Source organism: Gekko japonicus, unplaced genomic scaffold (assembly GCF_001447785.1).
Source record: "Gekko japonicus isolate JY-2015 unplaced genomic scaffold, Gekko_japonicus_V1.1 scaffold49, whole genome shotgun sequence".
Classification (NCBI taxonomy): Eukaryota; Metazoa; Chordata; class Lepidosauria; order Squamata; family Gekkonidae; genus Gekko; species Gekko japonicus.
This window is the reverse complement of record NW_015173674.1, coordinates 504,158-518,588: the sequence shown is the minus strand read 5'-3', so window position 1 is coordinate 518,588 and position 14,431 is coordinate 504,158. Positions and strand designations below refer to the sequence as shown.

Genomic DNA, 14,431 nt, shown 5'->3' with positions numbered 1-14,431 from the left:
CTCTCTCTCTCTTCCCCTCCTTGTTTATGTAAATGCATTGAGAGGCGTCCCTCTCTCAGCACGTTATCGCTCAGAAAGTTTTTCCTTTGAGGGGGAGGGGATTTTCTCTTCTGAAGACAAATAGCTCATTTTCACTCACAGTTTGCTCCTTAACTCACAGTTCATTGTTGGTCTTTATTTTGACCACGCTCTTAATCGCTCCTCCGCTAGATCTCCTGCGCTTGATCAGGTCAACACAGCTTGTGGCCTCGCTAAGAGGATGCAGTCAGCAAGAGGGACTGTTAGGGCGGAGGGGAGCCTCTATCTCCCTGCCGTTATCAGGAAAAGAGGCTCACTCTCAAAAGCCCTATGGCTTGGGAGTTCTCCCTGAACTCCCGTGGGGGTGCCGAACCAGCAGCACCTCTCCCCCTCACTGCTGTGCGGTATGCCTCCCCAGAGAGCTGGGAAAGGTGTCTGCCATTGTTGTGTCGTAGACCCCGCCCCCCGGAATTATGAGGTTCAAAGACATACAACTCAAACCCAGAGTTGTATCTGATGAAGGGAGTTTTGACTCTCAAAAACTCATACCCTGAAAATTTTGTTAGTCTCTAAAGTGATACTGGACTCATATCTAACTCTTTTACTGCAGACTAACACAGCTACCCGCTGAAACTAAACCCAAACTTAGTTTCTCTTCTCAGTGAATCCAGACCAAAAGTTTCAAGGCCAACTTTAGAAAACTCGAAATAGCCCTTCATTCAGGTTTTCTGTGGCACTGATATAGTCATCAGTTTCTTGCAGCCTTCCTTCGATACCATGATGTTACTTCACACACTTGGGTTAAAAAAAAAGTGTGTGTATGCGTGTGTGCCTGGAAGTCATGGCAACTTCTGGTGAACCCTACTGGGGCATGGAGGACATTCAGAGAAGTGGCTTGATACAGCCTGGCCAAGTTCAGACTGGCAGTTTGCCCCGATATAGGCACGTGTGAGGAACGTTTCACAAGCAAATTGAAGGGGCCATTCACACAGGCACATCTGTCCGGCGTTCCCCACCTATACTCAACCCGTCTTGTAGTGCTTGCCTGCTGGGTTTAAAAGATACATGGTGAAAGTGGTAGCAAGCCCTGGAGAGCCCGTTTATCCCGCTTCATTCTGCTTCCCGGAAGTGTGAACGCTAACCACTAAAAGCCGGGAACAGCCTGCGTTAATAATGTGCGCCGGCTGTTTACACTGACTGATCTCCTAGCCTCACTCTGGCACCAGGAAGGTGCAGGTGATTGCCCTGAAGAGGGGGTAATGATGTGGCCGGATGTGCCCACAGCGGCCGGATCCTGCCCTATTTGCTGCTGTGCCTAGGCGCCTACACACGTAGGCACCCATCCGCATAGGCGTCTGCCACAAGGAAAACGCTGCTTATAGCCACGCCTCCAGGCCAACAGTGTGAACACTCCCTCGCGCCTCCTCCCGGTATGCTCCCACATCAGTCCACACAGTGTGACCGGGAAAACCCGGAACAGTTTGTTTTACTGTTCCGGCTCTTTTTTGCAACGACTCCCTCCTGCTTCAAACTGCCAGTCTGAACTCAGCCCCTGCCTCTGCGTCTGCCTCCCTCCCCTGGTATTCCTTGGAGGTCTCCCATCCAAGTACTTGCCAGGCTGGGCCCTGCTTAGCTTCTGAGATCTGAGAAGATTGGGCTTGCCTGGGCAATCCAGGTAAGAACACACACTTGATTTTTAAAGGTTTGATCTCATGTACTGATATATCAGATAGCTGAGCAAATGCTGTTTTATAATGCATTATCACTTAAAACCAAAATAAAAGGGGTATTTTATGAAATGTTACTTGTGATAAGTAATATCCCAGAAACATTTCATTGTAACTGAGTGACACAGAATACCGAACTTGTTTTAATGCCATGGATATAGTTATCGCCTCCCAAATCATCTGCAGAAGAGATTGTTCTACTGCTCTGATGGCTTTCTGTTCTCTTTTAGAAGTTTTAACTGATAAAGTTTTACACAACTTAACGTACTGTGATATCTCAGATCTACCGATAGAGCCCATTGAATCACCCCATTCCCTTACATCAGGTTCAAACCGCAAGGGCACAAAGAGAAGCACTTCTGGTGCTGCCACCTCCCCCCCAGGGGGGGGATCACCAAAATCCAAGCCTGAATGCCCCTGAGAAGCACTGCAAAGTCTTTGAGGCTTCAGGTTCTATTGGCCTACATGTCCATGAAAGTTTACTTAGATGAGACTTCATACATTTGTTTTCCAAATGTTACCTTCCCCAAGCCATTTTTGTTTCGGCAGCCTGTACACAACTAGGCAAAGAAATACGTAAGACATTGTCAGTCTAGGGACCAGCATTATTGCTTCAGCAGGCAACTATGGATTCTTTTTTGTCATTCTCTCTTTTCCTTTCAATTTAGGATTTTGACCTGCTAGTGATTTCAGTAGCAGATGAAAACGATAACCACCCACTCTTCACTCAGAGTTCTTACCAGGCTGAGGTGCTCGAGAACTCCCCCCCAGGTGGGTGTTTCCTCCAACATATATCAGTATCTCCAGACTTGCAGAATGTCTCTTTGCCTAGTACCTCACAAACTATTACTGGAAGGATCAATTTTTCCTCATGGCACGAGTAGTGTTAAAAGCACAAGAAGTGCTTTCTCAGGTTGTTTTCTGAAAGTCATGGTCGATTCTCCCACACAAGTGGTGAAAACTTTCCATTTTACTGTTTTCCTCACCAGCTTCTCAGAAACAGGAATGCTTCCCAGAAGCCCTGGCAAAGTGGAAGTGACAAAACAAATTCCTCTGCTCTTACCTTAAATGAACAGCATGACCTCAAATGAATTAAACCTATTCTTCCCTGGAAAAACAGCAGATACAGACTACTTAAATGCCAGATGTTAGGTTTAAGCAAGTTGTAGTACACCAGTGTCAGAAAATGAAGAGCAGCTGTGTCCAACAATATACAAAAACTATTCAGTAAAGCTGGTGAGAAGTTTGTGAAGATGCTATATGGGGGAATTTAATGCAGTACGGTATAACCCTTGGGAAAAAGAGAGCTTGCTTAAAACACCTTGGATTTTTAGCAGCAGTGTTCTTCTTTGTTTTAAAAATTAATTAAAGGTCTTTTGTGCAGTATTGTTTGATACAGAAAACTGAGTTGCTGTGATTACTTAAATGACCACAGTTCTTTTCTTCTCTCTTAAAATTGCAGACTATTTAACTTCATTAGTTTTACAGTTATTCCACCAGCTGGTTGGGACTTTTAGGAACTTAGTTTATAAACTTCATGAATGTAGGGTGTGACCCCTCCTACCTCCCTCCCTTGAAAGATGTTTGTAGTAAGGGAATGAGAGTATAGTAGTGTGATGTGCTCTCACTTGCTGATACCAGCTATATCAGTATAGATTAAAACACATATTCGTATTTCACCCTTCAAATTTAAGAAATTGCACATAAATACACACCTCCCTTCAATTCAAAGTCACACAAGTTCTTTATTTGGATACTGTTTGGCACTCTGTTTGTTTCTAAAACGTTTATACTTTGGTGAGTCCCAGTGCGTCTTTACCTCTCACACTGGTATGCAGATTAGTGTGAATTTAGGAGTCAACTAAGGAGGCAAACCTGCCACTGAATGTCCTTTCACTTAAACATGCTGATGGATTTGTTTGTTTTCTCTTAGCAGGGCTTTAAGGCTTCTCCCCAGGGGGCTTCTTGATTCAGTCTGCCAAGGTTGCACCACACGCTCCTCTGCTGTCTCATAGGGCCTCACCCTGTTTCATTCATCCATTTTTCACTTTTGATCATTTGGGTGGTGAAGGGAGGGGAAGATGGAGGAGTCTATTAATGTTGTTCTTGTTATTGAGATCTCTGTGTTCGATTCAGGAACTCACATCACAGTGCTTAATGGACCAATTCTAGCTTTGGACCGTGACCAGGGTATCAATGCAGTAGTGACATACCAGCTGCTTGGGATGGCAAAAGACCTTTTCATCATCAACAACAGAACAGGTAAGACAGTCTTCTAACCGATAGCCAAAGGAATCTTCACCCTGACCAATGGGAAAGCAGGGTGGAAGTCAAAGAAAGGAACTTTGGTTGGGTGGGTAAGGCAGTTTAGAACTTGGAATTCTACTACAGTTGGAGAAGAACTGAAAGAAAAAGTATGTTGAAGAAGAAGAAGAAGAATTTAAAGCTGGAGAAGAGGCAAGAAATACAGACAAATCTGATGGCTGGGAAAACTCAGTTGATCAATGGACAACTTCAGGTGAAAAGCAGTAGCAGCAAAGAACTGAATGGTTTGAAAGGCCATAGCTCTTGTTTGTTGCTGGATGTAGGAACTTTTCTATCGGTAAAGAACCTAAGAAAATAAGAAGCGTTCTTCTGGATAAGACCAGTGGTCCATCTAGTGGTGGTGGTGGTAGAGGTGGAAAATGCCATCAAGTCAGAGCTGACTTATGGTGACCCCATGAGGTTTTCAAGGCAGGAGATGTTTAGAGGTGGTTTGCCATTCCCTGCCTTCGCAGCATGCCCCTGTTATTCTTTGGAGGTCTCCCACTCGAATATTAGCCAGATCTTACAACATCAGTCTAGCCTGGGCTATCCAGGTCAGGGCAGTCCGTCTAGACCCCACAGTGACCAGCCAGTTGCCCTGGTAGGCCAAGCAAACAGGGCATAGAGCCTTCCCCTGCTGTGGCCTCCCAGAGTTTTGCTGCCTCTGCAGATGGAGGCTGACTTTAGTCATCATGGCTAGTAGTCTTTGATGGACCTCTGCTGTATTAATCTGTCTGACCCCCCTCCTTTAAAGCTATGTATGCTCGTGGCCATTACCACCTCCACTGGCAGTGAATCCCCTAGTTTAATTTTTGTTTGTTTGTCCTGAGCCTTATTTACCAACAATTTCATTGGGTGCCTGTGTTCTAGTATTGTGGGAGATGGCGGGAAAACGTCCTTCAATCCAATTCAATAAATCTCTAGCATGTTTTTCCTTAGCCATCTTTTTTCTAGACTGAAAAGTCCCATAAGAAAGGTGTTCCAATACCTTAATCATCTCGGTTGCCCTCTTTGATACTTTTTCTAGCTCTACAATATCCTTTTTGGAATATGGCAACCAGAACGGCATTCAGTATTCCAAATGAGGCCTCACCAAAGCTCTATACAAGGGTATTACAATATTGGCCATTTTATTTTCAATCCCTTTCCTAATAATTCCTAGCATAGAGTTTGCCTTTTTCACCTCTGCTGCACATTGAATCAACTTTCTTTCAGTCTCAGCATATATTTAAAATAAGGATTTTTTCCAGATACGCATCACCTTACACTTACCCACATTGAACTTCATTTGCCATGTAGTTGCCCATTCACCCAGTTTAGAGAGATCCCCCTGTAACTCTTCACAATCTACCTTGGTTTTCACCATCCTGGATGATTTGGTATCACCTGCAAAGAGGACCATGTGGAGTGTTCCCAGGGGTTATATGCCCTCTGGGTCTGTGCCCCTCTGACTGAGTGCCCTGCTGGACAGGCTTGCCATTACCTGCCCCTGTCATGGGGCAAGGCAAACACCTTTCTGCTGGCTGATTAGTGAAGAGGGCAGTTTTCTGATACAGCCAGAAAATCTGATTTGGAGGAACCTCAAACAGTAGCCCTATATAACTTTAACAGATAACACAATTAGTTGGGTTGTTATCTGTAGTAGAATAGGCCTAGTTTATACACAAGCCAATCATGTTGTATGGGTGAAGGTAGTAGTAGTACCACTGTTAACTCTTGCCTCTCTTCAGACCTCCAATCCATTGGTCTCTACTAAACATTATATTAATACATTAGTATTCTGTGTAGATTCTTTTGACCTTTCTTTGTTTTTAAAAATTTTGTCCTACCTTCCTTCTTTACACAAGCACTCAAGGTGATTCTGAAATACGCAAATGTTGTGCTTGCAGTAAGACTACCAGACTGTATAACACCAGTAGAGCAAAAGCAGAGGAACAGAATCACCAAGCAGCGCACTTGTAGCTAGGCTGAACCATTTCATTCTGCAGGTGGGGGTGACTGACTGCTCCCTGCCCATATAAAGCCAGCATAGTAATATGAAGGCTAACTAAAACATACTAGCCTTGTGCGTATGAGGTGTATTTTAGGTGCAATTGTGCTCATTCCATATTCCACCTTGCACTATGAAACATCTAGCAACAGATACATCATGTGGTCCTTGTATTCATCTGTTTAACTCATAGTAGGGCAATTCAAGAAAAGGCTACTCACCAATGGGGCTGGACTTGTCTTAGCCACACATTAGGTTAGTTGGAGGACTCACCATACTGTTTACAGCATTGCCTGCTTTTATTTTTCAGCCCAGCACAATATGTGTGTGCATGTTAAGTGCCATTAAGTCACTGCAACTTGCATCGACCCTGTGAATTAATGACCTCCAAATTGTCCTGTCATTAACAGCCTTGCTCAGGTCTTGGAAATGGAGGGCCCTGGTGGCTTCCTTGATTGAGTCATGCTGGGTTTTCCTCTTTTCCTGCTACCTTCAGCTTTTCTAAGCATTATTGTCTTTCCCAGTGACCCTTGTCTTTTCATAATGTGACCAAATTCTATTTAAAAGTTGTCTGAGTTATAGACAACCTAAATTTTCTGAAATCACACCTCATACCATTTTTCTGGTAATCTTCACATATGTTTTGTGATGTGTGTGATATGGATCATGGGCTTGACAAACCAAGAATATAGAACATAGGTGACATGAATATATTTTCCAACTAATGAAGTCTCCAGGCCACTTTGTATTTGTTGCAACTTGCAAGTGACAATCTATATTTTGAAGGGTACAGTGTGCTGTAGTTTCCAGTTTTGGTACCATGTTTATACTCTGTAGCATATTTAGTAGAGTTTGAGAAGCTTTGGAGTATATTTTTTATAGTTTGTTTTTATCCTTTCTAATTAATTCTTCTAAATCCCCTCCAGGTGTCGTTCTGGTGAAGCCAGGCCGGTTAATAGACAGAGAAGCCTTCCTGAATCCAGTTCTGGAGTGTCTACTGCTTGCAGTGGATGTTGGCAAGCTGAACAGCACAGCTAGGCTCACATTGACTATCCTGGATGATAATGACAACAGGCCAGTCTTTCACCCATCAGCCTTGACTGTTCGAGTGCTGGAAAACATCTCTCCAGGTCAGAATAACAACAAAGCACAGAAGGCTTTTGAATCTGAGATGTGAATGGGTATTGTAGATTTTATGCCCTGGCCTGGAAGGCTCCGGCTAGCCTGATTTCATCAGAGCTTGAAAGCTACGCAGGGTCTTCTCTGGTTACTGCTTGGATGGGAGACCACCAAGGAAGTCTGGGGTTGCTATGCATAGGCAGGCAGTGACAAACCACCTCTGTCTCTTGCTTTGACAACCCTACAGGGCTGCCATAAGTCGGCTCTGTGTGTTGGTTGCCAATCTCCAGGTGGGTATGCAAAAGTATATAACACTGTGTATAATAGAGGTATGTAAGGTAGCCGCTACCTGATAGGACTTGAGAGATATGCTATCCTAGATAGGTTATTATGTTTGCTGCAAGGGTTCCGATGGGACCCTAGAAAATATGTTGGTATATTAAGAGTTTTGTGCTCACAAAGAGAAATTATTGTGCCTTATGTCCTTTATATACATCACAGTCCTTGAAAAAGATTGTATTTGAAATGGGTAAATTACTAGAGTCCTGTAGGACTAGTGATTGTGAAACTGACAAAGTGCTGTCTGAATATTTGAACAGAATGTAAACCTGCACTTTGATGTATTGTTTGGGTGAAACCTGTTTTTGATAATGTTTGACACTAAAATTAAAAAAAAAATTAAAAGCACAAAGTTGATCTACCTTAAACATACATCTATTATACACAGTGTTATATACTTTTGCATATCTTCCTAACTCTGTGATCCTCAGTTTTTGCATAATCTCCAGGTGGGGCCTGGAGATCTGTCATAATTCCAACTGATCTCCAGATGGCAGAGATCAACTCCTCTGGAGAAAACGGCTGCTTTGGAAAGTGGGCTCTATGGCACTGCACCCCACAGAGGTCTTTCTCCTTCCCAAACCCTCCCTTCCCCAGGCTCCACCCCCCAAATCTCCAGGAATTTCCAGTCCAGAGTTGACAACCATAGACTAGACAGCACACACATTCACATGGCAAATTTTAAAAGAAGAATGAAAACCCAAAAGTAACAAAGTGCTGAGCAAGTGAGTTTGCTAATTTGTTTTTTCTAGTGACGCTGAGCTGAACATTTCTTTTTTTGTCAATAATCTGACACCAGGGTTATTTTCCCAGAAGGCTAGATGGTGAATCTTTGTGGGTTTTTCACTGGCCATAAAATAGCAATGCCATCAGTGGAATTCAAAAGTGTTTGTGTGTGCATGTGCAGATTGCCTGCAGATTTTTCTAGCAGGCATTGTTAGTTTCTCTTCATTTTAATGTTTTTTTAGTAAGATAATAAGGAAGAACAGCAATTTGATTTTATGTGTGGTTTATTTTCAGTCACCAACTTAGTTTTTGCCAGTTCATGTTTGTAAAAGTCATCATAGTTTTTCTTTTAATCCAAGATTACACATTTTATACAGGGCCTTTATTCAAGTCCAGAGAGTATGCAGTTTATCAGCATGTCTCCCCATATATGAATGACCTTGCACAGTCTTATGGCATGAATTTAGTTACTTTGGCCCTGTGTGAAAAAGCTGAAATTCTGGAATTCTTTACAAATTACTGAAAGGAGACATTTATTGCTGTTGCTATCATGTTGTATATATCTTCCTTCATAGCAGCCACTAGTACTTACTCCCAGGAATTGGATGCTGGACATGTCCCTCTAAGGAATCTTGCAAGATGTCACCTCTTTTGTTCTAAAGACCCAAATAACAGAAAAGCTCTCTAATGTCACAGTCTGGGTTTCCCCCTAGGTTTTTCTGTCCTTCAGGTAACAGCAACTGACAAAGATAATGGCCTCAACCAACAGCTGAGCTACCGGATTGAGAGTGGAGCTCAAGACAAGTTCTTGATCGACAGCGACACCGGGGTGATCAGTGTGGCCAACACCACTATAGACCGAGAAGAAAAGGACAACTACCGGTTGACAGTGGTTGCCGTGGATCGGGGTACACCCCCCCTCTCTGGCACAGCCACTGTGAGTATCCTCATTGATGACATCAATGATTCTCAGCCAGAGTTCATCAACCCCATCCAGACGGTCAGCGTGCCTGAGTCTGCTGCCCTAGGCACAATTGTTGCTGAGGTAACAGCAATAGACAGAGACCTCAATCCCCGGTTGGAATACTACCTCATTGAAATCATGGCCAAAGATGACGCTGATGCTCTTGTGCCAGACCAGCAGGCTGCTTTTGCAGTGGATTTTAAAACAGGTACCGGAGTTGGGGTGGTGGTGGATTCTGAACAATTCTTAATTTAAGTTTGTAGATGCTAATAACATACACAGTTATTAAGGAAGATTAATGCTCATAGAAATAGAGAGAAAAATAAGTGTACTATTTCAGCTATGGGTATGCTGTTTCAGCAATGCTATTTCAGCTGTTGAAAATAAATATCATTGGCCCAGAAAGCATTTATGTTTATTGTTCTATCAAATTAGACAGTTGAAGAGCTGGAAAGGTCAGCTCTTTGCTGTTAAAGGTCCCATTTCCCTTAAGAGAGATGCTGGTGCAACTGGCAGTGATGAAGATGGTTTTTCACTTTTTCTATCGTTCACTATTTCTCTTTTCTTTACACATCTTGCTCTTTTCCCTATCTCCTGTTTCTTTTTCTTCTATCTTTTCCTTTCTGTTTCTCTGTATACTGTTTGACTGGTACTTGCTTCAACTAACTGTTCCTTTTGTTTCTCTTATGGCTCTCAGACCTGCAGGTTTGATATCTATATTTCTATCAGTATATTCAGTGTTTGCCTTCCATTTCAGTCAGCACCTTCTCCATCTTCATTTTCATCCCCCGTTTTAGTGCTGGTTTGTGTCTTGCTGGCAGACTGCAGTTGAAACACATCCCTGCCACGCATTGTGTTCTAGCCTTCACAGACTGAATGCTGACAGCCTCCCAGAAGCCCCTAGCTGGTAGGGAGTGGGAGGGGCAAACATATTTAGAGTACATGACCTGTGTTTTTGTGTATAGGGGAAGGAAAACAAAGGACCTGAATCAAATGTAATCCAAAGTTGCAAACAAATTATTGCTGGTAGTATGATCCTAAAAAAATTATTTCTGGTTATCTGCTTGCAATTCACATATCTATCCCACTTTTCCCCAAGGAGCTCCAGTTTGACATACATGATGCAACCTCAGTTTATTCTAAGCAAAGCCTGGTGAACGGGGTTAGACCAAGAGGTAGTGACATGCCCAAAGTCATCCAGTGAGCTTCAAGGCTGAGTAGGCAAAAGCATATTCCAGTTACCCTTCCTATAAAAATGCTGTCTGTTTCTGTATACAGCTGTCTTCAGAAAATACAAATACTGTTCATAATAGAAAAGTATGCAGTTTATAAGGGAGAATTAAAAAGCATAGTGTTAAGCAATGGAATGGGACTGAAAGCAATCTAGGTTAACGTTTTGTTGTTGCTGTTGTTTTGTAGACAGGATTGCTAGCTAACAGTGTGGTCCCTATGCTTCTTCAGTCTAAACCCATTGATTTCATTGGGTTTACACTGGAGTCACTGCCTAATACTGAATTGTAATTTAGGGAAAGCTCTATATTCAGTGTAAGTATAAAAGGGCAGAATTTTGTGTAGTTCAACAACATGGTTTAACTGACAATTCCCCCTTTTTATTCCTACTTTTCAGGTGCTGTGAAAGTTAAGTCGACTCTAAATAGGGAGCTGGTGGCCACATATGAGGTCACAATTTCTGTCTTTGACAATTCCAGTGATGTGGTTGATCGCTCAGTTAGTGTGCCAAATGGTAAGGTAATTCCTACTACAGATTAGGCAAACTGGTTTGAACTAAGGGTGTGCAATTTTTTAAAAAGTTGGTATTTGGTATTCGTATCCAGGCTTTTTTGGAAATCCTGAATTTTTTCAGGTCTGATAGACCCAAGAAGAAAAATACCAGATATTTTTTTAAAGGCAGCCCGATCCTGGGTCTGGCTTGGCTTCTCCTGCAGCCTAGTTTAAACTAGGTCTCAGGATAAACCAGCTCCAGGATCTGTATACCTCAGGGAGATCACTCTCTGAGGCATGCAGATCCTGGCTTGGATGGCTTCTCCCGCAGGACAGTTTAAACTGAGCTGCAGAAGGAGTCAGACCCAGGATTTGCATGTCATAGGGAGATCGCTCTCCAAGGAACACAGATCCTGGCTGGGACAGCTTCTCCTGCAGCATGTTTTAAACTGCACTGCAGAAGGACCCAGACCCAGGATCTGTGTGCCTTGGGAAGATTGCTCCCGGAGGGCTTCTCCTGCGCTGTGGTTTAAACTGTGCCACAGAAGGGGCCAGACCCAGGATCTTCATGCCTTAGGGAGATTGTTCCCTGAGGCGCACATATCCCGGCTGGGATGCCTTCTCCTGCAGCCCGGTTTAAACTGGGCTGCACAAGAAGCCAGCCCTAAGCCAAGCTGGTGGGAACAGTCTGCTCCCTCCAGCACAGCCAATCCTGATTCTCAGGCTGTCTTCTGCAGCCCTTTTAATGTTTAAAGGGACTGCAGCAGAAGCCCGACAAACAGCTGAGAGGTGTGAGCAATCTGCTCATGCCTCTCCTATGTTTTCAGATCTATCAGTAACTCTTAAATATATCTGGGGTTTGGGGGGGAATTTTTTTTCAGTTTCCTTGTGAAATCCCAGATACATTTGGGAAGCCAAAATATACCCCAAAAATACTGATAAGGTGTTTTGGAGGTATATATTCTGTTTGGGTAGACCCCAGTGCACACTCCTAGTTTGAACTGTAGTGTTAAGATATAAAAAAAGAATACTGTCAGACTGTATAATATTCAGGGATACTTAATTCCTTGCTTCCCATTTCTTTCCTTCACCTTCTGTCTTTTGCAGCAAAGCTGACAGTAAATGTATTAGATGTCAATGATAATGCTCCTCGGTTCCGCCCTTTTGGGACAACATTTTTCACAGAGAGGATCCTGGAAGGGGCCACTCCAGGGACCACCTTGATATCTGTGTCAGCTGTAGATCCAGACAAGGGTGCTAATGGACAGATCACCTATGAATTACTCAACCTTTCTCCTGAGGGATATGTCCAGCTTGAAGACATCTCAGCAGGTTGGTGGGACAATATGACTATTTTCTTTTTTACTGAATTCTGAAGAGATTTCTCCACAAGAATGAAGGGAGACTATTCTCCAGAAGGTAGAAATTTCCAATGGTACAAAACTTTATTTCTTTACAAGGAAGAAAGCCTGTTGTGGAAATAAATACAATGAGCTCTACAAAGAGGCTCTGGGTGGGTGCCTTGGGCACTCAACATCAGTTTGCTGTGGTGACCTCAACAAGGTATAATTACACAGAGTCCACCCTGCAAAGCAGCAGTTTTCTCCAGGGGAACTGATCTCTGCCATCTGAAGAGCAGTTATAATTCTGAGTTATTTCCAGCCCTCACCTGGAGATTGGCAACAATGGTTTCCCAGGAGGAAATGGCTGGTTAGGAGGGTGGAGTCTATGGCATTGTACCTATCTGAGGTCCCACCCCCTCCTCAAACCCCACCCTCTCCACGCTCCACCCCTCAACTCTCCAGGAATTTCCCAACCTTGGGCTGGCAACCCTAATCAAGACTGGCCCCAATTAGTTCCTCACAAAAGCTAAAGTAGGCCTGGAAAGGACCTCCTGCTCCTGCCTTTTTACTGACAGAACCAAGCTTGGTTGCCTAGCAACAGCCACTGAAGGGGAAGTGAGCTCCACAGCAGGAGGAGAAGAGAATAGGTTGACGGCCGGTGGCTCACCTCAGTAGCCAGCCAATCACAGAGATGCAAAGCAACTGTAGAAGCATCTCTGTCAGGAGAGACAGCCATTTTGGCAGTTTATTCAGGCAGGGAAGAGTGTCCAAGCCGGCAGTGGGAGAGAGGATCAGAACCAGCACCCAGCCAATGGCACACGAGTACTCTTGAGTGGTGGTCGATGTGCCAACTGCTGATGGAATGCACAGCACAGCCAATGGGAGAGCTGGAAAGTACCAATATGCTAGGGCTTTTATATATACAGGATGCTATCAGTTACAGAGTAATATAAGCAAAAAAGATAAGTTACTTACCCAAGAATATTACAATGTATATTCAACAGTCTTGGGGTCAGGATTAGTTCATGATTACCAACTACGATTTTGATGGCACTAGCATTCACTCACATTTATTTATCTATTTCCCAAATGTGCCCCCTATCTGCAGATGTGTAAATCCACAGATAGTGGGCACACTTATCCAAACAGGTTTTTCGGGAAACTTGGGTGACCGCCTAGGTATGCAGAAGAATCTGACAAATTAAAAAAATACATTTGGGGTTTAACCCCCCCCCAAAAAAAAAATAGAAGGGCAATGCACTTACTGTTGAGCTGCTGGAGAGGCGTCCAGTGGTTACTGCCGCAGTGACAGCAACAGATCCTTGGAGCTGCCAGTGGGACCAGCCATGGTGGCAGCAGAGCCCAGGAGCTGCTGACAGGGCCAACTGTACCAGTGGTAGAGCCTGGGAACTGCTCTAGGCCTGGCTGTGGTGGTGGCAGAGTCTGAGAGCCGCTCCTGGCACATCCACAGCAGTGGAAGAGCCTGGGAACCAGTTCAGGCTCAGAGCATCTCCCAGACACCACCACCACTGTGGCTGGGCTCCAAAGGAGTTGCACCAGACAGTGATGGGGGAATGGCCTCTGTCTTCACTGTGGAAGATGAGAAGTGCTTGCCCACTCCAGAACCGCTGATTTCAGGAGGGGTGTTGAAAGACCTGAGTCAGATTGAGGCGACGAGAGAGGAGGTCCTAAAACTTATAGACAACTTAAAAACTGATAAATCACCAAGCCCAGATGCCATACATCCGAGAGTTCTGACAGAACTCAAATGTGAACTTGTGGATCTCCTGACAAAAATATGTAATCTTTCCTTAAAATCTGCCTCCATTCCTGAGGACTGGAAGGTAGCTAATGTCACTCCCATCTTTAAAAAGGGTTCCAGAGGAGATCCGGGAAATTACAGGCCAGTCAGTCTGACGTCGATACCGGGTAAATTGGTGGAAACCATTATTAAGGAAAGAATTAGTAGGCACATAGATGAACAAAACCTATTGAGGCAGACTCAACATGGGTTCTGTAAGGGAAGATCTTGTCTCACTAACCTATTAGTGTTCTTTGAGGGGGTGAACAAACATGTGGACAAGGGGGATCCAATAGATATTATTTACCTTGACTTCCAGAAAGCTTTTGATAAAGTTCCTCATCAAAGGCTCATAAGTAAGCTCAAAAATCATGGGAT

The 14,431-nt window shown here is 43.8% G+C and overlaps 1 protein-coding gene across 1 annotated transcript in view; it reads left to right on the top strand.

Moving 5' to 3' along the window:
• CDH23 (cadherin-related 23) overlaps window positions 1-14,431 on the top strand; it is a 797,360-nt gene that overhangs the window by 718,967 nt on the left and 63,962 nt on the right. The window contains exons 42-47 of the mRNA XM_015422891.1: window positions 2,414-2,516; window positions 3,882-4,007; window positions 6,966-7,169; window positions 8,937-9,395; window positions 10,815-10,931; window positions 12,017-12,241. Coding sequence (XP_015278377.1) covers window positions 2,414-2,516; window positions 3,882-4,007; window positions 6,966-7,169; window positions 8,937-9,395; window positions 10,815-10,931; window positions 12,017-12,241 — 1,234 coding nt within the window. The remainder of the gene's footprint in view (window positions 1-2,413; window positions 2,517-3,881; window positions 4,008-6,965; window positions 7,170-8,936; window positions 9,396-10,814; window positions 10,932-12,016; window positions 12,242-14,431) is intronic.